The 25,381-nt window shown below is 41.3% G+C and overlaps 1 protein-coding gene across 5 annotated transcripts in view; it reads left to right on the top strand.

Moving 5' to 3' along the window:
* Window positions 1-6,385: 6,385 nt before the first annotated feature.
* rock2a (rho-associated, coiled-coil containing protein kinase 2a) overlaps window positions 6,386-25,381 on the top strand; it is a 232,912-nt gene continuing 213,916 nt past the window's right edge. For 3 of the 5 annotated variants that reach the window (XM_087977693.1, XM_043677706.2, XM_043677696.2), the window contains exon 1: window positions 6,386-6,789. Coding sequence is in view for 4 of the 5 variants with exons in the window: in XM_043677706.2 (XP_043533641.1) it covers window positions 6,697-6,789 (93 nt within the window). In the remaining variant the exon portion in view is untranslated. The remainder of the gene's footprint in view (window positions 6,790-25,381) is intronic. The other 2 variants (XM_043677716.2, XM_043677726.2) reach the window with 2 other exon arrangements.

Genomic DNA, 25,381 nt, shown 5'->3' on the forward strand with positions numbered 1-25,381 from the left:
TGGTGGGATGGGAAGGGCGGTTATTTGAAATGGAGGAAGCCAAGGATGGTACCGGAAAGACCAAACATAAACTTAAGGAATGGTTCACTGAGCATCTCAGGCAGACCTCCCAGTCACTGCCCATTTTAATTCCTCTTCCCACTCCCTTTCCAACATGAGCATCATTGCCACAATGAACCAAATCACAAATTGGAGGAACAACACCTCATCTTCTGCCTGGGCAGCCGACAACCTGGGGGACTCAACATTGAGTTCTCCAATTTCAAATAACCTCCTGTCCCATCCCCCATCCCCACCCCTCCCCCTCCATTTCACTCGTCCCTAACAGCAACCAGCTTCATTCCTTCCATTAACCAACCAAGTGGTACTCTCTAGCTGTCTTCACCTCTCTCCCCTTCACCACCTTGCCCCCGTCACCCCCTTTATTTACAGGTCCCCCAACACCCACCCCCAGTCCTGAAGAAGGGTTACACGTGAAATGTTGACTTCTCTATCTCCAAATGCTGCCTGGCTTGACGTGTTCTTCCAGCCTCCTGCCTGTCTCCTTTACACTCTCTTAAACTGACTTTCTTCAGTTTGATATGAATTTTCTTCACCATCCTATTAAGTCTTTGGGATGTTTGTCAACATTAAAAATGTTATGCAGATACAATTTGTTGCTTCCTTTGTGTAGAAATATTACTGAGTAGTTCCCAATGTCAGATGCGAATAGGTTTTGTTCTGTAATCACAGTTTACCAGAAAGCCTGGTTCACACTTTTTGTTGTAATAGTGGATCTAATGACCATTCTGCATTTAATCTATTCCTGCAGAATAAAACATATTTTTCAACTTACTATCATTCAGTAGTTGGAGAACCAGATGGCAAAGTACAAGCCAGGATTTTGAAAGGAATCTTTCTTATTCCATTGAAGAGTGAGTGCTGAAAGAAAAGATATTGACCGATGCATTGTCAAGTTGCAGATTATAAGTACATTAATTATTTTGGATTCCCCCAATCCCATTCCAATAGTGTTAAAGATTTTGGAGATATGGCATTAAATGATGATAAAGTGTGTTAGAGTTTCCAATGATATTCCTATAATTGAGCCTTTAAAGGACATGAACATGAGATATCTTCACTATGGAATTGAATTGTATAGTGCCATTCCTAGTAGGGCTTCCCAAGAGCAGGACTATTCGTTGTTCAATGGTTTGGGTACATAAAGCAGCAACTGGCTAATATGATGCCAGAATTCCAAATTTGGACAATGCATGTCCTGGCAGCATCTGAGTTATTCAGTCCTGAAAAAGAAATGTGAAACACATGATCAGCCGTGACATCACATTATTTATAGAGGCAGGCACCCTGATTGTGGGTAAATTAAGCATTTAGAATGTTTCATACGTAAGTGTCACAAAGTACTCTGTAGAGTTTTTGGAGGTTTTGCTGTATTTACCAGAGAATGTTTTCATATTTTCACAGTGAAGTCTTCACAAATACATTGTTTATGTTTAACAAATCATCAAAAGTGAACATATTTGGACTAGTTCCATATTGCAAAGTATATATCCAATTAAACAAACTAGCAATATCTTATGGAAACGATCAGAGAATAAATAATGGAAGATTGACATGCTTCAATGATTTTGGTACAGAAAACAGCAGCTAGTTGATTCCAAACTTAAACATTGCATATCCTGTTGGCATCTATGTATAAACCAGCCCTAACTCCAAATCAGTGTGGTTCCAGGAAGAGTGAAAGTATGCTCAAGATATTGCGAAATATAGGGGAGATCAAGAGTCAAAAGTGGAAAGCAAAGTTGAAATTTTTGGATTTGAAATATTCATATTCATGCATTATTTATTTAATAATGTTGCAGTAGGAGATGTTTAAAATGTGTAATCCTGTGATTTAGTACCCTCAGTTAATAACTGAGAGTTCAAATGTTCTAAAAGTTATTAGTTTCCACCAAGATCAAACAACCCAAGACGGACTTGATAAAAACTCCTTAAAGTAGATAATTCATCAATGGACAAGATGCAGTTACATAATGGTGGCATAATCAACATAAAATAGCAAAGAAAAAGCAAAATTCAAGTAACACAATTAAATGTGCACTTAATGTTTTTTGAACATATTTTAAAATTATTTTTAAAGAAAATGGAAATATACATAATTACACTATTTCTCATGATCACCAGTTATCTCAATGCACTTTATTGTCATTACGTATTTTTGAAATGTTGCCACTATGTCACCATGTAAGAAATTTGTTAACACTGGTTAGCACTGCTGCCTCACAGCGCCAGGGACTTGGGTTTGATTCCTGCCTTGAGAGACTACCTGTGTGGAGTTTGCACATTTTCCTTGTATGGGTTTCTGTTGGATGCTCCAGTTTCCTTCCACAGTCCAAAGATGTGCAAGCTTGGTTGATTGCCCATGCTAAATTGCCTATAGTGTTTAGGGATATGTAGTCTCAACGGATTAGTCATAGTAAATGTGGGGTTACAGAGATGGGGAAGGGGGTTGCTGCTGAGTCTGGGTGGGATGCTTTTTGGAGGTTTGGTGTGGACTCGATGGGACAAATAGCCTCTTTCTGCACTGACGGATTCAGTGAAATGCAGTAGCAAGTTTTATGCACTAAAAGTTAGCATTCAGAACCAACAAAGTCCTGAGGAAGAGTCATATTGGACTCAAATCATTTACATTCTTTCTTTTTCTATAGATGCTGTCAGACTACTGAATTTTTCCAGCACATATGGTTTTTATTTCAGATTTCCAGCATCTACAGTATTTTGCTTTTAATTGAGAATAACTCCTCTGCTATTGTTCAAAATTGTGCAATGGAATATTTTAGATTCATTTGATAAAATAATTTGAACTTCATTTAAAATACAGCACACCCTCAGTATTGCATCTGGTTTGAGAAGTTAGTCAACAGAGCCAAAATAGTTGCAAATCAAAGGGAGTCCTTTATTTTGATGTCTATGTTTGAATTGCTAAAGCACTAAACAATGGGTGATCCCTGGATGGGCTTTGTGAAGCTACCATTGGATGGAGAAGCTACCATTGACGGAGAAACTACCACACTGTCCCAGTTAGGAATTACATAAAATGAAATCCTGAATTTGGAAATAATTAGCTTAAATTTCATTTTGCACAACCCTGGTTTCCATGGAAATAGTTTGTCGGTGTTTTTTTTTTCAGTTTTGTTTCAGCTCATTTCTCACAGCAACAGGCATTTGTAGTCAGACTGGGATCAACTTTGATACAGACAGACAATCTTCTAGGAGCAGTAAGTTATGGTTATCAGAAACCATTAATTTCTGATATAGAGTCATTCAGCAGGAATGCCATGAGATCCATGTTTAAGCTGGGGAATCCACAATTGTGAGGTATTGAAGGAGTGATGGAGGATTTAGCGAGTAAGATGCAAGTCAATGGGACTCTAAGAAATCTTAAACCTCAGGATAGGTGGAAGACAGAGAATTAAAGTGAATTCCTGAGAGCTGCGGTATGCCAAGAGCAAGGACATTAGCATGAGATACCTTGACGAAATTGAATTGCATACATCTGTGATGCAATTATACATGGCCTACTGGCTTCCCTGGAATGTTATTATCTGCATGACTTCAGTAACCTTACTCAATGATTTTGGTACATGAAACAGCAATTGATCGATGTGATACCAGGTTTCCAAATTTGGATGATGTATGTCTTAGCAGCATCCCTATATTATCCACTTCTAACCCCAAGCAGTGTGATTCCAGGAGAAGTGAAGGAATGCTCAAGATACTGTGAAGTATAGGGGAACTTGAGTCAAAATAAGAGATCAGGAATTGTCCTGTTGGAATTTTAATATTTGATGTATACTCATTCATACAATACTTGCTTTATTTAATGCCTTTTCAATAGATGTTTAAAATCTTGTGGTGTAGTACCTTATGTTAATAACAGAGTTTGAATTCCTTCTTGAAAATTATTGGTCTCCACTGGGATCATTACACCATGAGAGGAACTGGAATCTTGAACCTTGTGATGCAAAGGAGCCATAGATGTAAAAAAAATCCAGACTGTAAAATGATATGTGTACATAATTAATATATATTTTGAATAAACCTCCAGAAGAATTCTACATTATATAACTGTCAAACAGTAAAACATCACCTATGCTATTTAGGAGTCCATCAAAGGTAGATGAAACAAAACAACAAAATGGTAAGTGCACATTTTAAGTCCTACTAGGACATTTTCTTTTAAAATTAGCTCTTCCCATAGATTCCTCAAATAGTTCAATTATCTCCTACTTCTTTATTGAACACAATATTGCACAGTTAAAGAGAATAGAGGAAATTGAAGAAAGTAATTCTTTGGATAATCTACTACTCTAATTGTCGTTTCCTTCTGAAGATGACACACATGTACCTGAAAACAAAATGATCTGATGACGCACACCTTAGAAAGGTCACGCTGGAAAAGATCTGATGTCACCCATGTGAAATGTAATATGAAATTATTGCTAGGTTAACCCGATTCGCACTAAATATAGCAATAGCTAGTATTGCGAAACATAATCACAGTTTGATTTCACCAAACTATACTTAGCTTTCTCTTTATTGACACTATATTTAGTACTTAGGCAACTCTGTTACAAGAGACCAAGATCGGAAAGTAGTACAGTACTGCACTAATACCTATCTTAACTCAGCGTTTATAATGGCTTATTTTTCTTAACTCAGCATTTGCAAACTGTGCGACTCACTGAGCAACAATTGACTGGAATTAATTCCTCAGGGTTTAGAATCGAATGATGTAGGCACACGAGTCTGATTTCGTTTCTAAAATCCATCTGTTCGACAATCGCATTTTTTATCTTTCATTTAATATGTTCTCGGAAAAGTAATTATTTCACTAATTAGGTAATTCAGAATAAAAAAAACACAATTCTTTGAACAGCATGATAAATCCCTTCAAAACAAAAACCGAAGGCCACGTTATAATGAAATGTCCAGGTCGAGTTTAGGTTGATTTTGTCTCTTTATTATGTTTTGTATGTAAAGTGCTCGAATTGTTACACTGACAAATGATTAAAAGAAATCCAAATTGGGAGAACACTAACAGCATGAATTGAAGCTGACAGGGCTCAATCTTTTTATTTTCACAATTCTGATTAGACACTGAAAAATAGCAAATGATCCGAAAATTACGAACTTTCTCATAAATAGGTTTGTCGTAACACTTTGCTTGTTTTCCTTTCTAGACAGCTTATGATTTCCCACAGAGATTAGTATTAAACTTCAAAGTGACAATAATTACGACTTTTGCCCTGACCTTAGTACAGCCATGTCAGGATTTAGGAATGTGATATACAGTAAGTTCAGTTCGAAAATCTCAGAAGCAAGAGACTTAAATTACTCGCCCTCCCCCACCCTGACCACAGATATATTGTAACCGGGTATCTATAATTATCTGCATGGAATACATACCGATACACAGTGTTAAAGATATTGCGATACAAGGGAAAGTAGCTCCATTTAGTATATTGGTCTATTAGTGTTACATAGTTATGTACTCTTTTTCAAAACGAACTAAAAATGTTGAAATTCAAGTGCCAAAATAAGGCACGAATTGGTAACAATATTAAATAAACGAAAGGAGAAGGGTTCATGACCAATTAATTCCCTTTTCAGTTCTTATGCACAACCCACTTGCATGACTTCATAATTTAATTGCGGCTGCAGTTGTCACATAGAATTGAAGTGACGGCCTGGAATGCAATTGCTTTGTGACTGTCCACGAAGGCGTTGCAGCAAAAACTGTTCTCATTTGAAGGAACGGCGCCCGAAAAGTTCACCTGTCCTCCTCTACCACGATGCCAACTCCGACATTCCTAGCATTCCTGTTTAGGTTTTCAGCAATTCGCAGCATTGTCAGCTCCTAGCTGGGAGGTGCCTGTATCAAAGATGGCCGCGCCCCCCCCACACACACACCACACATATATATATCCGGCTGCCAGGCAAGGCGGGAGCGCGCTTCCTCTTTTCCCCCTCCCCCCAACCCGTCTGGAGGGCAGACGGGAACAGAGGGAGAGAGAAAGGAAAGGACGGCGGGAGGCGCGCGCTGTCTTTTCAGCCTGGAGTGCGCGCGCCCGGCCAGTCCATGCCCCGAAGCTCCGCCCATCCTCCCGTCAGGCTGCGCTGCCCGAATTCCGATGACGTTAGGAACGTCTGTGCGGTTGTTTTTGTCATCGGCTCCGAGTAATTGCCTCGCGGCTTCCGATTCAAATCGGCCCGGCGGCCGTTAGCCTCGCGCCGGGGGAACGTGAGCGAGCAGCCGCCAGAGACCCGGGGGGGGGAGAGAGAGAGAGAGGGGCGCGGGGAGGGGTGGGAGTTGGAGACCGGCGGGGGTGGTGCTGTTACGCTGCACCGGGCCGGGCCGGGCCAGGCCACCCTCTCAGCTTATGTCTCTGGCAAAGTTTCCCGTTCGCCTCTGTCTTCCCGAAGGCAGCTGTTGTAGGCCCAGGCTGCCGGGGCCTCAGAAGAGACGGCGGTAGTGGGGAGGAACACAGGCAGAGCGAGAGAGAGAGGAGGGCAAGGGGAAGCGTGAGCCCGGGTTCTTTTCCCCCGCAAACCCCCCTCCCCCGGGCTCCCTTCCTCACTCAGAGGAATCCACACTGAGTCAGAATCGGGGGAGGGTTCACGTTTGCCCTCGAGATGTCGTCGGCGGATGACCTGAAGACGCGGCTGAAAAAGCTCGAAGCCATGATCCGGGACCCGAAGTCTCCGGTAAACGCGGAATGTTTGCTGGTGAGTCCGAGAATGGGAAATGTTCTTTCCTCATCCCTCCCCATCCCCCTCCATCACCAGTTGCGGTGCAGCCAGACTCTGTCTCAGCCTTCCAACACAGGGCGTGTTTAGACCTTAAAAAGCTGCAACTTTAGTGCTTTTTTTCCCCCTTATGTTCGAGAGCACCAAGCGTGAATGTGGAATCGCAGAACTCTTTGATGTTTACTCCAGGCAGACCGTCGAGAATTGTGAGCGCCTTGGAATGAATTTACATCCCGTGCCTTGACTTTGAATTTGCGAAGCTTACCCAGCATTTGATGTTTTTGTATTACATATTCAGATTGTTGATCTATCCATTAAAGCGGCTAGGCTTTTTTAAAAATAAATGTTGTGCCCCTTTCCATATATCATAAACTATTGCCTTTTTAAGCTACCCCGGTAGGAAGCATTGGTCAGCATCTTCGGTTGGCTGATATTTCTGTCACGGGCAGTTGGTTTCGTTTTTGTTGTGTTGAAAAATCAAAGCACTGCAATGAGATTGTTGACAATGAGCACAAGCATGCAATCCATATTTAGGATTTTGGTGTTTCTCGAAATCAATCAAGTGCGATTGATAGGTGACTGAGATTTTCGCAATTACCGGTTGTCTCGAATTGCTTTACAACTACAAATGCTGTTGTAGTATAGTATGTTGCAATGTTGGAACTGGTATGGAAATGATACGTGGTGGTGATTCGGTTGGCTGCTGCTTCTATTTAAAAATACGTATTTATGTCATTGGCAGATAAAGTAGAAGTGTGTAATTTGTAAAAATTTTGATGACTTTTAACTACTATTCCACTTTTTTTTTCAAAAATTCATTGTTTGGGAGATGGGCCACGTTGGCTGGTTAGCATTCATTGCCTGACTCTAGTTGCCCTTGAGAAGGTGGTGGTGAGTTGCTTTCTTGAACCGCTGCAGTCCACCTGCTGTGGGTTGACCCACAATGTCATTCAGGGGGGAATTCCAAGATTTTCACCCAGCAACAGTGAAGAAACAGATATATTTCCAAGGCAGGATGGTGAATGGCTTAGAGGGGAAATTGAAGGTGATGCTGTTCCTATATATCTGCTGCCCTTGTCCTAGATGGAAGTGTTTGTCGATTTTGAAGGTGCTGCCTGAGGAACTTTGAACTTCTGCAATGCATCTTGTAGATATTACACATTGCTGCTACTGAGAGTTGGTGGTGGAGGGAGTGACTGCTTGTGGATGTAGTCCCTGTCAAGTGGACCACTTTGTCCTGGATGGTGTCAAACTTATTGAGTGTTGGGGCTGCAGTCATCCAGACAAGTGGGAAGTATTCCATCACACTCCTGACTTGTGCCTTGAAGGCTCTGGGGAGTCAGGAAGTGAATTAATTGCCACAGTATTTCTTGCCTGTGATCTGCTGTTGTAGCCACAGCATTAATATGGTGAGTCCAGTTGAGTTTCTGATCAACGATAACTCCCATGATGTTGATAGTGGGGGATTCGCTGATGGTAACACCAGTGAATGTCAAGGGACAGTGGTTAGATTGTCTCTTATGAGTTGCCATACCAAGCTGTGATGAATCTGGATGGGATGCTTTCTATCGTGCATCTATAAAAATTACCAAGAGTTGTGGGCATGCCAAATTTCCTCCGTCTTCTGAGGAAGTAGAGGAGTTGGTGTGCTTTCTTGATGATAGCGTCAATATGGATGGACCAAGATAGATAATTGGTGATATTTACTCCTAGGAACTTGGAACTCTTCATCGTCTATGTAATCATTGCCTACAGGAATCGTGCCAGAAGACTGGAGAATAGCAAAAGTTGTTCCGTTGTTCAAGAAGGGGAGTAGAGACAACCCTGGTAATAAACTAGTGAGCCTTCCTTCAGTTGTTGGTAAAGTGTTGGAAAAGGTTATAAGAGATAGATAGGATTTATAATTATCTGGGAAGGAATAAATTGATTAGGGATAGTCAGCATGTTTTTGTGAAGGGTAGATCGTACCTCACAAACCTTTTGAGTTCTTTTGAGAAGGTGACCAAACAGGTGGATGAGGGTAAAGTTATTGCTGTGCTGTATATGGATTTCAGTAAGGTGTTTGATAAAGATCCCCATGATAGGCTACTGCACAAAACACGGAGCCATGGGATTAAGGGTGGTTTGGATCAGAAATTAGCTAGCTGAAAGAAGACAGAGGGTGGTGGTTGATGGGAAATGTTCATCATGGAGTTCAGTTACTAGTGGTGTACTGCAAGGATCTGTTTTGGGGCCACTGTTGTTTGTCTTTTTTATAAACGTCCTGGACAAGAGCATAGAAAGATGGATTAGTAAATTTGTGGGTGACATCCGAGTCGGTGGAGTTGTGGGCCACCTCTCAGCCCAGCTGCAGAGCTGGGCTGAGAGGTGGCAAATGGAGTTTAATGTGGTAGTGTGTGAAGTGGTTCTCTTTGGAAGGAATAAGAGGAATGCAGAGTACTGGGCTAACGGTAAGATTCTTGGTAGTGTAGATGAGCAGAGAGATCTCTCTGTCCATGTACACAGATTCCTGAAAGTTGCCACCCAGGCTGATAGGGCTGTTATGAAGGCGTATGGTGCGTGAGCTTTTATTAGTAGAGGGATTGAGTTTCGAAGCCAGGAGGTCATGCTGCAGCTGTACAAAACTCTGGGGCTGCACTTGGGAGTATTGCATACAGTTCTGATCACCACATTATAGGAATGATGTGGAATCTTTGGAAAGGGTTCAGAGGAATTTACTCAGATGTTGCTTGGAATGGAGGGAAGGTCTTGCAAGGAAAGGCTGAGGGACTTGAGACTGTTTTCATTGGAGAGCAGAAGGATGAGAAGTGACTTAATTGAGACATATAATCAGAGGGTGGATAGTGGATGGTGATGGCTAGCATGAGGAGGCATAGCTTTAAAGTGAGGGATGATGGATATAGGACAGATGTCAGAGGTAGTTTCTTTACTCCATGGTAGGAGTGTGGCACGCACTGCCTGCAACAGTAGTAGACTTGCCAACTTTAAGGGCATTTAAATGGTCATCGGATAGTTATATGGACAAAAATGGAATTGTGTAGGTGAGATGGACTTCAGATTGGTTTGACAGGTTGGCAGATCAAGGGCCTGTACTGCACTGTAATGTTCTATCTTCTATGAACTTGAAGCTCTTGACCACCTCCACTACAAACATGGGTGTGTTCACCACTCCACTTTCTGAAGTTGATGACCAGCTCCTTTGTTTTACCCATATTGAGGGAGAGATTTTTGTTTTTACACCATGTCACTAGCTTACTGTCTCCTTCCTGTACTCTGTCTTGTTGATTGAAATCCAACCCATTAGGGTGGTGTCATCAGCAAATTTTAAATGGAGTTAGTGCTGAAATTGGCCACACAATCGTGAGTGTATAAGGCGTATAGTAGGGACTGAGTATGCAGCCTTGTGGGGCACCAGTGTTGAGGATTATTGTGGAGGAGGTGTTGTTGCCTATCCTTACTGATTGCAGTCTATGGGTTAGGAACTTGAGGATCCAGTTGCAGAGTGGGAGCAGAGACCTAGGTGTGGAGACGAGTTTTGTTGGAATTGTGATGTTGAAGGTGGAGCCAAAGTCAATAAATCGGAGCCTGGCGTGGTGACCTTGTTATCCAGATGTTCTAGTGATGAGTAGGGCCAGGGAGGTGGCATGTGCTGTGGACCTGTTGTGACAGGTGAATTGTAGTAGAATAAGGCTATCTGAGAGTTTGGAATTGATGTGTGCCATGACTAACCTCTCGAAGCACTTCGTAATGCCTACCACCCAGTGGTTCTGCCATCCTCATTAAGGCATGTTGACAGATTTTTCTTTGGCACCGGGATGGTCGTGGTCTTTATGAACAGGTGGGAACCTCCTATTATCTGCAAATACTCCCTCCAACTGGTCTGCGCAGGATCTGAGTTCATGACTGGGGACTAAACATATCTTTAGTTTCTTTATATGGTAAGGTCCTAGGGAGTGTTGCTGAACAAGGAGATCTTTGAGTGCAGGTTCATAGCTCCTTGAAAGTGAAGTCGCAGGTAGATAGGATAGTGAAGAAGGCATTTGGTATGCATACCTTTATTGGTCAGAGTATTGAGTACAGGAGTTGGGAGGTCATGTTGCGGCAGTACAGGATGTTGGGGTTAGGCCACTGTTGGAATACTGCGTGCAATTCTGGTCTCCTTCCTATTGGAAAGATGTTGTGAAACTTGAAAGGGTTCAGAAAAGATTTACAAGGATGTTGCCAGGAGGGTTTGAGCTATAGGGAGAGGCTGAACAGGCTGGGGCTGTTTTCCCTGGAGCGTCAGAGGCTGAGGGGTGACCTTTATAGAAGTTTACAAAATTATGGGCATGGATAGGGTAAATAGGCAAAGTCCTTTTCCTAGGATTGGGGAGTCCAGAACTAGAGGGCATAGGTTTAGGATGAGAGGGGAAAGATATGAAAGAGACCTACGGGACAACGTTTTCACACAGAGGGTGGTATGTGTATGGAATGGGCTGCCAGAGGAAGTGGTGGAGGCTGGTACAGTTGGAACATTTAAAAGGCATCTGGATGGGTATATGAATAGGAAGGGTTTAGAGAGATATGAGTCAGGTGCTGGCAGGTGGGACTAGGTTGGGTTGGGATATCTGGTCGGGATGGATGGGTTGGACCGAAGGTCTGTTTCCATGCTGTACATCTCTATGACTCTATGTACACTAATATTGTCAAGGTTTCAAATTGTGAATCTGAAGCACGAATAGTTTGTGTTGCAACTTCTTCTGACCACATGGACCACACGAACCACATCGAGAACACAAGTGTCAACTTACTGAGTTTCATTCCTTTAGCTTCTAGTGCATGATTGGGCCTTGCCTTTTGTCATGGTTCTGTAAATATAAGTAAATGGTTTAAATTTTCTTAAGATTAGATTAGATTACTTACAGTGTGGAAACAGGCCCTTCGGCCCAACAAGTCCACACCGCCCCGCCGAAGCACAACCCACCCATACCCCTACATTTACCCCTTACCTAACACTACTGGCAATTTAGCATGGCTATTTCACCTTACCTGCACATCTTTGCACACCAATCCGCCGAAGCGTATACCACCCAGACCCATACTCCTACGTTTACCTTCACCTAACACTACGGGCAATTTAGCATGGCCAATTCACCTAACCTGCACATTTATGGATTGTGGGAGGAAACCGGAGCACCCGGATGCAATTCCATCCTCAAAACTTGTCAGAAGTGGAGACATGCAGAAAACTCTTCAATGGAAAGGTTCACATAAACATTTTTAGATTTATTATTTAAATTTGCTTATTTCAAAGTATTCCTCTCATAAGATTGTTTCCAAGGACTGGAAGCTTGTAGTACTCTGAAAACTAGAAACAAAACAGTGGCTAATTTTCAGCAAACGGTCCTGTAGTATGATTTAGATTATTATCTTAACTTGTTAAAAGTAACACTTTTTTTTACATTGTCTATCACCGTGGTACAGCTGTGCGAGTGATGCATCTTGATTTTTGTTTGATTAAAGTTTTTTCTTGTCAGTCTAGCTTGTCCAAGTTAACTATCAAAAAAGAGATTCCAGATATATTTACTGATTCCTTTCGTCATCTTTTATCAAAGGAAATTCTAAAAATAAAATTTAGATCACTTGTTCACAGTCAGAGGGGTTGACTTTGATTAAAATCTTGTACTCCATAGCCCTGTTTGTCCTCTTAAGTAGGTGTGAAAAAGTCACACAGTAAAGGAGGTCGGGACATTTCTTTACAAAAAAACAGATAAAGTAGTCATTAATCTCATTTCTTATTGTAACACCTTGCTACTTGAAAATTGGCCAACTTGTTTCCATGCTTTCCATCTAACTGTGACTATACTTTAAAGTAATTAGCTGAATTAATTTAGGCTACCTGGAGATTGTGGTAGCTGCTGTATAAATACAGGACCTTTTTTGTTTTTGAGAAAATGAACAGGGATGAGTGAGTGTATTGTGAATAGCTGAAAGGTGAAAATGCTGTTGTTCTTTGTGCATGTGAAGATAATTTGGACTTGATATCGAGACTGCGTTGTCTAAATTTATAATGGTATCAAATCTGCCACTTTTCAGTCTGTATGGAACACTTAAAGGTAAAAACAATGACTGCAGATGCTGGAAACCAGATTCTGGATTGGAGTGGTGCTGGAAAAGCACAGCAGTTGAGGCAGCATCCGAGGAGAAGGAAAATTGATATTTCGGGCAAAAGCCCTTCATCAGGAATGGAGGAAAGACTTCAGGAGGACATAGACAAGTTAGCAGAAAAGGACAAGAGTTTTTTTTAATAACTTATGTTTTGTTCTGAAGGTACCCAAGGAATAACAGTTTCCTCTGGGAATGTTATAAGAAGTAGTTGAAAAAACATTGTCATTATGTGATAGTTTAAATAAATTAGTTTACATAAAAGTTCAGAATATTTTAAAAGGGTATTTGGTACCAGGGCCATTAAAAAGAAAGATTAGATCAAACAATTAACACGCGAAGTGTGACAGGAAAGACAGATGAACTTCGAGCTTGGATTAGTACATATAACTATGTTGTTGTAGCTATTGCAGAGACTTTGTTGAGAGAAGGACAAGACTGGCAGTTTAAAGTTCAGGGATTTAGATGTATGAGCCAAAAGAAGGATATAAAGAAGATGGGGAGTTGCATTTCCGATTAGGGAGGATATCACAGCTGTAATGAAGGAATACTTCTTGAAGGGCTCTTTCAGCGAATCCATGTTGGTAAAATATAGGGGAATGAGCCTGGCCAGGTAATTGAAATTTCAGTGGGGTACATGTTGGGAACAAAAGTCGTTATACTGTAAGGTTAAATTACTTAGAGGAAATTATAATAGTAGGCCTCAGGTGAAATACTAAACTGGGGAAAGGTTCACTGTGACAATATTAGGCAGAAGCCTGAGCATGTAGATTGGGGTAGATGTGAGGTTAAATCCACAACTCAGTTCCCAAAAGAGGGAGTTTGTGTGGAACCAGAGGAAGTAGGTGAGGTCCTTATGAATATTTCACAGTGGTATTCACAAAGGAGAAGGACATGATGGATAGTGAGTCTAGAGAGGGGTGTATTGATGTGAAAAACGTGGTGCTGTTAGTTGTTTAGAAAAGCATTGAGGTAGACAAGTCCCTAGCACCTGATGGGATCCATCCCACAATACTAAGAGAGTTGAGGGAGGAAATTGATGGGGCCCTGTATAAAATTTTTGTATTCTCTTTCGTCACAGGAGAGGTCCCAGAGGAGCTTAACGATTAGATATTATCCACTCTTGCTCTTTTGTTTGAAGTCACATGACACCAGCTTATAGTTCAGCAGATTTGTTTGAAATCATAAACTTTCAGAGGGTTGCTCCTTCATCAGATAAAGTGAAGAGAAGCATGCAGGCACTGACTTTATAGGCAGTGAGATCAAAAGATCATACAAGTGGCGTGAGTGGAGTGTAACAGACTGAATAACAAGCCTTTGCAGGGGATCAAAATTGTCAGACGGTGTGAATGAAGTGTCAACAGCTCAATAGCAAGTGAAAGAATGACTTATGATCCGAATAATTGAAGCAGTGAGATAATTATAAAAACAAGATGGTGGTGGAGACAAACCAAGTGACTGGAATAACCTTGATGATATAAGAGTTGCATGCAGAGGGTCTAACCAAGGTAATAAGTATTCCAAAACGGTACAAGTCAAATTCCATACGCATGAAGATGGACTCAACCATGATCTTGAGTTCATGTTGAGCTATATAATCCCACCATTTCTGTCCTGTATTTGTAAAATATTTCTTACTGTCCTGTTTTGACACAATCACCTTGAAAACTTGCCATCTCTCTACCTTAATTAGTAAATACAGTTTTGGATTATTTGTTCACTTTGGGTAAGCCCTTGGCATGCGACTCTTATACCCATAATCTTATTCCAGTCATTTGGTTTGTCTCCAGCAACACCTTATTTTAAATTTTCTGTGATTATCTCTCTGCTTCAATTGATTGCATCATGGCTTATCACTTCACGTGCTATTCAGCTGTTGACACTTTATTCATGTTGTCTGACACTTTTGATCACCTGCAGAGACTTGTCATTCAGCCTGTCGACACTCCACTCACACCATTTGATCTTTTGATCTCTCTGTCTAGAAATTGTTTGTTTGTGTACTTGTCTTCTTTTCACCTGACGAAGGGGTAGTGCTCCGAAAGCTTGTGATTTCAAAAACATCTGTTGGACTATGACCTGGTGTTGTGTGACTTCTGATCTTGTTCAACTCAGTCATACACCGGCACCTCCATATCACTGCTCTCTTGTTTAAGAATGTCAGCAGGGATAAATTGGGAAGTTATGTGCTGGCCAACAGTGATAAGGAAACTATTGGAGAAGATTCTTGGGAGCAGGGTTTACTCACACCTGGAAAAATAAACACTGCTCAGTGGTTTACAGCATGACTTTGAGTGGGGGAATTCATGTTTCACAAAGTTGATTGAGTTTTTTTGAGGAAATGTTAAGATGATTGAGGGCAGATGTTATCCATGTGGACTTTAGCAAGGCATTTGACAGGGTCCCTCATGGCAGGTTGATACAAAAGACGAAATCACATGGGATCTGCGATGATGTAGTAAACTGGCTTATTTTAGAAGACAGAGTAGTGATGGAAGGATGCTTTTCTGACTGTGGGGATCAGTGCTGGGACCCTTGCTCATATATATAAAAGATTTGGCAGAGAATCTAGTGGTGGCACAATATCTCAATGGTTAGCACTGCTGCCTCAACGCTAGGGACCCGGGTTCGATTCCCACCTCGGGCAACTGTCTTGTGGAGTTTGCACATTGTCCCCGTGTCTGCGTGGGTTTCCTCCCACAATCCAAAGACTTAAAGGTCAGGTGAATTGGCCATGCTAAATTGCCCATAGTGTTAGGTGCATTAGTCGCGTAAATATAGGGTAGGGGAATGGGTTTGGGTGGGTTACTGTTCAGAGGGTCAAGATTCAAAGAGAAATACAGCACGGGAACAGGCTCTTCAGCCCTCCAAGCCTGTGCCGATCATCATGCCCTTACTAAACTTAAAAAAAAAAGTTCTGCCCTATTTCAGTCCGTATCCTGTTCTCTCTTTTATATGACCATCCAGATGCCTCTAAAATGCCACCAACCTGTGTGCTTCCACCATCTCTTCTGGCAGTGCGTTCCAGGTTCCTATCATTGTCTGCCTGAAAAACATCCCTTGCACATCTCTCTTAAACTATCCCCCTCTCACCTTCAACACAGTTTCTTTTTTTGTCCAGGGTTTCACTAAAAAAGTCCACTTACAAAAATTCAGACACCACACACTTCCAACAGAAAACAGAAATGCATAAAATTTTATCAAATGATCACATTTGTTTTATATATTTCACACCTTTTTTCATTTTTTGTTATATTCCTAAGGCTGGTTCCTCCATTACATTGCTAAGAATCCAAGAGAGCAAAAGAAGGAAGTTTGTTGGTTCACTTTTATTTGTTACTATTAGATTTTCCCATCTTTTTCTCCACTCCTGAAGGTGGGTGGAAATAACATAATCATCAGCTATATTCAGTAAGCAAGCAAATTATTTCAAAAATGGACTTGTTGGGCTGAAGGGCCTGTTTACATCCTGTAGAGAATCTAATCTAATCTATAGAACGTAGATGGTCTAATTAATAAATTTATGGATGCCACAGATTGGGGAAGCTACAAACAGTGAGGACAATTGCAAGAGGATACAGGCTGGAGACTTGGGCAGAGAAATGGCAGGTGGAATTTAATCCAGACAAAGACATGGCAGTACATGCAGTACATGGCAGAGCCTTGAGAAACATACAGCGGGATCTAGGCATATAGGTTGACAGTTCTCTCAAATTGGAATCATACGTGGATAGGGTGATCAAGAGGGTATATGACATGCCTGTCTTCATTGGCCAGGGCATAGAGAATAAAAATTTGAAAGCCATATTGCAGTTGAATGGAACTTTAGTTAGATTACATTTGGAATTTGCATATAGCTATGGTCAGCACACTGCTAGAAGGACATGGAAACTTTGCAGACAGTACAGTAGAGGTTTACCAGGATGTTGCTTGGTTTGGAGGATATTAGCGATGAGGAGAGATTCGACAAACTTTGTTTGTTTTCTCTTGAACATCAGGTGATGGCGGGTGACCAAATACAATTTACAAAATAGAGATGCATGGATAGTTGGAGTCTTTATCCCAGGGTAGAAATGTCATTTACTAGAGGACATAGGTTTAACATAAAGGTGGGGGTGGTGGTTAGGAGTTTGAAGGAGATGTGAAAGTTGCATATTTTACACACAGGGTGGTTAGTACCTGGAATATGCTGTCAAAAGTGTAAGAAACAGATACAACAGCAGCATTTGAGGCATCTTGGCAGAGAATAGAGGGACTTGGACCTCGTAGAGATGAAATGTTTGTAGTTTAGAAAAGCATTTTGGGTCAACGCAAGCTCAGTGGGCCAAGAGACCTATTCCTGTGTTGTACTATTTTTCTTTTGTGCCTTATGACACATCTCAGCTGAAATGGTATGTTTAGAATATGTTGGAGAAGGAACTTAGATTGCCTTTAATTTATTAGAAAGCAAAACTAGGTTCTGGAGAAAATCAGCTCTGGTAGCACCAATGGAGCAAGAAGCTGTTAAAACTTTCAAGCCAACATATTTAGAACTGATGTGGAATACTGATGTGCTTTATACTGCAGATAAAAATGAAAAGGAGCAAATGGAGCAGAAGAGAAGGGGAAGCTTGGAAGTTTAGGAGGATTAAAGATCACATATAGAACAAAAGGAAAAAGGATATGGTAATGTTTGTAGAGAAGAAAGTGTAATGTATTGTGTTTAAGACAATATTGATCAGCTCTGCTGAAAGCAGAATATTGGTGAGATGAATTGAAAATGGCGGACAGTGGTAGTTGTTTGAACTCAACATTTAGTTGAATATGGCTGTAAACTGTCGGGTTGAAACCGAGTTAACACTTCACTGGAAAGGGCATCGGACTGAAATGGGAGCATGAAAGCAAGACAATGTCTTAAAATTGGCAAGTAACCAGAAGATCTGATTCAGGCTTTGCGTAGCGGTCACCCGGTCTATGTTTGGTCCCTGCTTGTGGAAGAGTTATGAACAGCAAATGCAGTATGCTAGATTGAAAAAAGTATAAGTTTTATTACTACTTCACCTCGTGCATTGAATAGCTCACATCCATGCAGATACCAGTGGCCACTTATTTTGTTTGGAGGAACTGAGACAAATTAAAGGTGAAATTGTTCATTTAGAGAACATAACTCAGTGATGCAAGAAGATGATGAAGCTGGTGATTGCTTGCATCTATATTCAAGGAAGAGGAGGAAAGCCTTTGGATCATCATAGTGTTGAGTGAGAATTTAGATGGATTGAACATTCATGGTGAGGTGAAGAGAAGATATTTAGGACCAGGAAACTAGAAGTTGTTGAAATATAGTAAGTTGTCAGAAGAATTGTGAATACAGATTTACAGATTACTTAGTGTGGAAACAGGCCCTTCGGCCCAACAAGTCCACACCGAGCCGCCGAAGTGCAACCCACCCAGACCCATTCCCCTACATTTACCCCTTCACCTAACCTATGGGCAATTTAGCATGGCTAATTCACCAAACCTACACATTTTTGGACTGTGGGAGGAAACCGGAGCATCTGGAGGAAACCCACGCAGACATGGGGAGAATGTGCAAACTCCACACAGTCAGTCATCTGAGGTGGGAAATGAACCCAGGTCTCTGGCGCTGTGAGGCCGCAGTGCTAACCACTGTGCCACCGTGCTGCCCACAGGTGGTAAGACAAGGGGCGAAAAAAATAAGACTCAAGAAATACACTGAGTGCGACAGGGTCAGGCTAAAATGAAAAATCTGCAGGGTAGTCATTTTTGTGAATTTTGAGGTAAAACCAGATTGTATGGAATTAGATAGCTGTTGAGGGGAAAGATCTCCAAAGGAGATAAGGTGACTTGCCTTGATGTTCTGTGGTTAACTGGATCAGAGCTTCATAGAGTTAGTGTTTCGCCTCTGGAGTTTAGACGCTGCTACCACATGATAACAGCACCACCCTTACTAGCAAGTTTGATAACATATTCAGAGTTAGACCTGAGAATGCAGCAGAGCAAGTTCAGAGACAGGTTACAGTCAGTGAGGGATACAGAGAAACTGAGACAACAATGACACACTAATATTTGTTAATGAAAAGATAAAAGCAAGAGGCCAGAGGAAGGCACCTAGATTGAGGGAGAGTGCGAGAAATGGATGAAAGGATATGTGAATTGGTGAGAGAAATTCTATTCAGAATTGCTGTTTTGTCTTTAGTGTATTTGTAGAATCCCTTTGGATATTCTTTAACCTTATTTGCCAAAGCTACTTCATGAGGGACCTTGATCAGGTGGGCCAAGGAGTGGCAGATGGAGTTTAATTGTGATAAATGTGAGGTGCTGCTTTTTGAAAAGGTGAATCAGGGCAGGGTTTGTACACTTCATAGTAAGGTTCTGGGTAGTGTTGTTGAACTAAGAGACTTTGCAGTGCTGGTTCATAGTTTCTTGAAAGTTGAGTCCCAGGTAGACAGGCTAGTGAAGAATGTGTTTAGTATGCTTGGAAGCACTAGCTTTCGGAGCGCCACTCCTTCACCACCTGATGAAGGAGCGGCGCTCCGAAAGCTAGTGCTTCAAAATAAACCTGTTGGACTGTAACCTGGTGTTGATTTTTAACTTTGTACACCTTAGCCGAACATTAAAATCTCCAAATCCTGTTTAGTATGTTTGCCTTTATTGGTTAGTGCATTAAGTATTGGAGTTGGGAGGTCATGTTACAGCTGTACAGGACATTGAATAGGCCACTTTTGGAATACTGCATTCAGTTTTGCCCTATGCTGTAGGAACATGAAAGGGTTCAAAAAAGATTTACAAGGATATTGCCTGGGTTGTGGGAATTGAGCTACAGGCAGAGGCTGAATAGGCTAAGGACTGTTTCCCTTGGAGAGTCAGAGGCTGAGAGGTGACCTTGTAAAGGTTTATGAAATCATGAAGGGCATGCATAGGCTGAATAGCCAGAGTCTTTTCCCCAGGGTAGTGGAGTTGAAAACTAGAGGGCATAAGTTTAAGGTGAGAGGAAAAAGCTTTAAAAGGGACCTAAGAGGCAAGTCTTTCATGCAAAAGGTGCATGTGTGGAATGAGCTGCCGGAGGTGGAATTAAAAGAAGGGATGGATGGGGTCAGAGGAATTGGGATGAGAGGAAAGAATTGGAGGGATTTTGGATGGGAGTAAGGATGTGGACTGAATTAGTACCTATACATTGGAACATGCATTCCAACTACTTGAAAGGAAGAGAGAAAATTCTTTTTCAAGGTGTCAGGTAAGATGAAAAATTAAATGGAACTGGGGACATCGGATGGATTGGTGCAGATTGAGAAGAACGTAAAGCATGTGGACGTAGCACATGGGCACTAAGTGTTGATCTCAATGTGGTAAGAACTGAAGTCTGAGGAACATGCGTATCTTGGAGGTACCTTTTTCATTCTGGATAGATTTGAAACATGAAGGTTCTTTGAGGTAAATTGGAGCTGGGGTAGTTATTGTGGACAGAGACTTGGCTGTGAAATTAACTTTTTTTGTCAACCCCATATGAAATGGCTGCGTTATTGTGACCACTAAAATGGAGCAGTACCTGCATATGTAAGCAACACAGGGTTGCAGTGCCACATCTTTGCAAAGTATCAAAATTGCAACTGAAAGTCTTGAAATTTAAATTTTGTTTAAGGGTATTTTCCAGGATTTCCAGGTTGCACAGGTTTCAGGAACTGCGTGGTCCAGCTGCTCCCTGTACCCAACAAAAAACTCAACAATTTGCAGGTGGTACGATGTATCAATGGTTAGCACTGCTGTCTCCTAGCGCCAGGGACTACATTCCAAACTTGGATGGCTGACTATGTGGAGTTTGCACAATCTACGTGTCTGCGTGGGTTTCATCCGGATGTTCCAGTTTCCTCCCGTGGTCTAAGTGTATGTAGGTCAGGTAGATTGACCACGATAATTTGCTCATAGTGTCCAAGGATGCAGATTATGTGGATTAGCCATGGAGAATGCAGGGCTACAGGCATAGGATAGTGCGTGGGTCTGGATAGAATGCTCTTCAGAAGATCGGTGTGAGCTTGATGGGGCAAATGGCCTGTGTCCAACTGTGGGGATTCTGTGATTATGGTTGTCGATCCAACAAGCAAGTTCATTAACAGCCCTCACACTGCACATGCTCTAAATGCAGCAGGGTGCTGCACATGTGCACTGCTATCCACTGTAGTGACTGATGGCTGGTAGCAAGGTGGCAGAAGGCTGCTCCCCCTGGAGGGGTAGTTTTGTCTTGCCTCAGTCTCACCTTGCAATGGCTATGGGGTGTGCAGGTGGTCACATTACTCTGCACAGAGTGCAGTAACATCAGCAATGCATGCATAGTTACCTCCCACGACCTGTTATGGTCTGCTTCTGTCGGTAACTATTTTGGCATTCGATATAATTGCTTTGTTTTTCATTGCCCTTCAGGTTATTTCATAATTAGTGAAAGTGAATAAGGTGAAATGAACAAACTGAAATCCTCTTGGTCAGATGAGAATACCTTACTCAAGGTAGACCTTCCAAGAAGAGAGATGGCAGTCAATTAAGCACCCAAGCACTAGCTTACCTCTAATTTTGTTTAAACTTCTGCCTCGAGTTATTGGAGCTGTGACATACTGTGATTATTTATGCAGGCTCCCTTCAGCCACAATAATAATCATTTTTAAGTACTTGAAGAATGAGTTACCTTAGGTTTTTTTCAATTAATTGGCAAGTAAAATTTGTTTTTTCGTTTAGGAGTTAAATTGTGCTGTTGTAGGAATTGACCCAGGAACTATTGAGAAACTGGTATTACATAGAGCTGTAGTTGATTGCTGTACTTATGATGTGAATAAAGCACTGAATATAATCAACCTGTTTAGTGCTGGTTCTGTGCTTCACTTATATTTGTTCAATTTATTTATTATTTTATATATGGGTTATCTTATGAACGTGCTATTTCCTTTGAGATGTAGGAAACTATGATATTGACTTTTTGTACTAGAGAACTCTGCTCCACCACTCAACATGATCATGGCTGATCAGGTTCTAATCTTTCATCCTCTTGCTTAACAAGAATCTCTCTCTTAGTCTTAAAAATGCTCAAAAACTGTTTCCCCCACTTTTTCAGGAAGAGTTCCAAGGATTCACAACCTTCTGGGAAGGAAAAAAAACAACTCTCTCTTTTTAAAAAATGGCCAACCCCTTATTTTCAAAAAGCAATCTATTATTAGCAGCAAACTAGAGAAAAGTGGCCTATGATTAGAGGAGCAGTGAGCGGTAAAGAAAATAATCAATAGCAGTGAAAGAGGTACCATTAGATTAGATTACATTACAGTGTGGAAACAGGCCCTTCGGCCCAATTAGTCCACTCCGACCCGCCAAAGCGCAACCCACCCATACCCCTACGTTTACCCCTTACCTAACGCTACAGGCAATTTAGCATGGCCAATTCACCTGACCTGTACATCTTTGGACTGTGGGAGGAAACCGGGGCACCCAGAGGAAACCTGCGCAGACACTGGGAGAACGTGCAAACTCCACACAGTCAATCGCCTGAGGCGGGAATTGAACCCGGGTCTCTGGCGCTGTGAGGCAGCAGTACTAACCACTGTGCCACCGTGCCGCCCACAATGTGTTTGCACATTCTCCCCATGTCTGCGTGGGTTTCCTTCCACAATCCAAAGATATGCAGCTTAGGTGAATTGGCCAGCTTAAATTGCACCATAGTGTTCAGGAGTATGTGGGCTAGGTGCATTAATCACAGGTAAATTAAGGATAGTAGGGGAATGGGTCTGGGTGGGTTATTGTTTGGAGGGTCAGTGTGGGCTTGTTGGGCTGAAGGGCCTGTTTCCATAATGTAAGGATTCTAAAAAAAAATCTTTGGAAAATGTTTCTGTGCAAAGGGCTACTCTGTGGTCAGACTTCTTGAATGGTTGGTGGAAGAATCAATCATTGAGCCAGAGTTTTTGCTGGGGACCGCAACATTTGCAGTGGCTATGTGTCTTGACAGATCTTGATAGAGGCAATTGGGGAGTGTAGGGAAATCCAAAAAGTGGCCCCAGCTGTCATGCCGTTTCTGCTTCAGTCGAAGCAAAACACTTAGAGACAGTGTAGTTTTATCTCCTCCATCTTTATTTCAGGCCCTGGAAGGAGAGAGAACAATTTCCCATGTGCACAGAGACACGAGTTTCTCTCGAGCAGCAGATTTGTTCAGGAAATATATAGTCACTTTCAGGAGCAGCATCCCATTAAGACAACATCTATATTGATTGGGTGACTGTTATAATCAGCGAGTGTCAATAGCAAAGATTAAGCCATCTGGCGTTATATAAGGAATAACTGGTTTCACGTAATGAATGTTTTTCACTTTGTTGACTGACTTTACATGCTGAATGCTCCTTCACCTTGTTAAATGGCTTTGTATAACGAACGTTTTTTCCCCTTGTTATCCGACTACTCTTGCCTCCAGTACCTCATTGTTTATTGCAAGTTCTTACCTGATTTGAGTCATGCTTAGCTGAACCTTTGTTTCACAAAATTCAAAACATAACTCTTTCCCTACCTGCTGAGATCTTATACTCTTTCTCACAGCAAATCTCTAGAAGAGTTCTCCCTTGGAATTTGTAGATTGCAGCAGAATTATTTTTGACTGTATAGTGTAGATTTTGAATTTAATGTTCAGAAAATATTATCTAGTTCTATTTACAGTTTGCCTTGAATTGTACTATAACTCTACAATTATACATTATAGTAATAAAGACACTGGCACCGTATATTGATGTAGCAGATGACTGTATCTAAGGTCAATCCAGTTGCAGTAAATGGTCTAGCATCAGATTTGGCATATTTGGTGTTGAATGTGCTGTCTGGTAAATGCAAAGTAGTTGTAGTGGATTATAACACTTGAGAACAAATGTGTCCATAAATTATCACTTGTTTAACCAAGGTTCTTGAATTATTATCTGTGGTTGGGAACACATTCAAATGATTGGCAGAATGCCATTTCTTTTCAATAAGCTGGGCTTAATGGCTATCAATGAAAGAAGTAAGATATGCTGATTGCATTCCAAGATAGAGAAATTGATTTATGCAAAGCATTTTCAACAAAGATGACTTCACAGTGAAAGCCACAGTCTTATCAGGTATAGCAAGAGTTAATGGTAGTTGTCTTTTCCCTCAGATGGGGGATTTCAAGACTATGGGACACATTGTTAATGCGAGGGGAGAGATTTAAAAAAATGAGGCAAATTTTTTACACTGGGTATTTTGCGTGTAGAATGAATTTCCTGCAGAAGTGGTGGATGCAGGTACAATTACAATGTTTAAAAGACATTTGGATAGATACATGAATAGGAAAGGTTTGGAGGGATATGGGCCAGGAGCAGGCAAGTGGGACTAATTTAGTTTGGGACAGACTGATTGGACGGAAGGGAGTGTTTCTGTGCTGTATGACTGACTTCTGTGACTCTGTCTTAACCTCAATGATCGAAAATCAGTTTGGTCACTTTATAGTGAGGCGACCTGTTGTACAGTGCAACAGCAGTGTAAAGAAACGGATTCATGACATGTAAAATACAAAACATACAGATAAGTTACTGTCCCAAAATAAGATCTAATATAAAGTGGGCAGCCAGGTATTATTTCGATCATTGCTGTTTACAAGTTATTGTTGTAAGCTCAGGTTAAATTCCAGACAAACTGTCAGGCCTAGTTTTTAGCCTGTTGAACTTTGATTGGAGTGGCAATGGAGAAATCTGTTAGTCAATTTAAATTCTTCTCCTTTGATTGCAAGAGCAATGAAGTATGTTTTCTCTGTTTCCTTAATGCCACAAATAGTTCATATTTTGGCAGTAGACCGTACAAAAAATATAACAGCAGAAGAGGCAAAGTATGTGGGTGCTAGGTGTGGTTAATATTGGTATTAATGGGGACCAGTTTTTAGGATGAAATCGTAAATATCGATCCTGCCTATCCATTTAGTTGAATGTTAAAACTGCTTTATAGAGTAAAGGAACCAAAAGGACTTAACTAATTGAAACCGACCTTGTGATCTTATTTATCTTGAGAACCAAGCAATCTTATAACTGAACATGAGTTAAAGAAGTTGCTTTATATCCAGTATCTCCTGTAATGTGTGTCAAGAAATGCTGGGTACTACTTGGCGATATTAAGCATGTTCATCTGATTAAGATTTAGTTGTTGGACGAGACCGGTGGTAGTATGCGCAACTTTGAACACAGTTCTGAGAATTGGATGTGTGAGGGGAATCTTGATCACTTTCTACAATTTCGTTTCATTTCTTATTTCATATTTTGATTGAAATCTGTTGTTTGAATTCCATGTTTTATCCTGGAATATACAAGCTCTCCACTGGAGTGCATCTGAACTTCGTTCATTCAGATAACTTGTTTAAATGAGGGCTGAGCTAACTCCAAGAATGTAAATGCAGGCATCTCAG

The sequence above is a fragment of the Chiloscyllium plagiosum genome, unplaced genomic scaffold (assembly GCF_037043375.1).
Source record: "Chiloscyllium plagiosum isolate Xiang-an unplaced genomic scaffold, Cpla_swu_hap1 HiC_scaffold_3, whole genome shotgun sequence".
NCBI lineage: Eukaryota > Metazoa > Chordata > Chondrichthyes > Orectolobiformes > Hemiscylliidae > Chiloscyllium > Chiloscyllium plagiosum.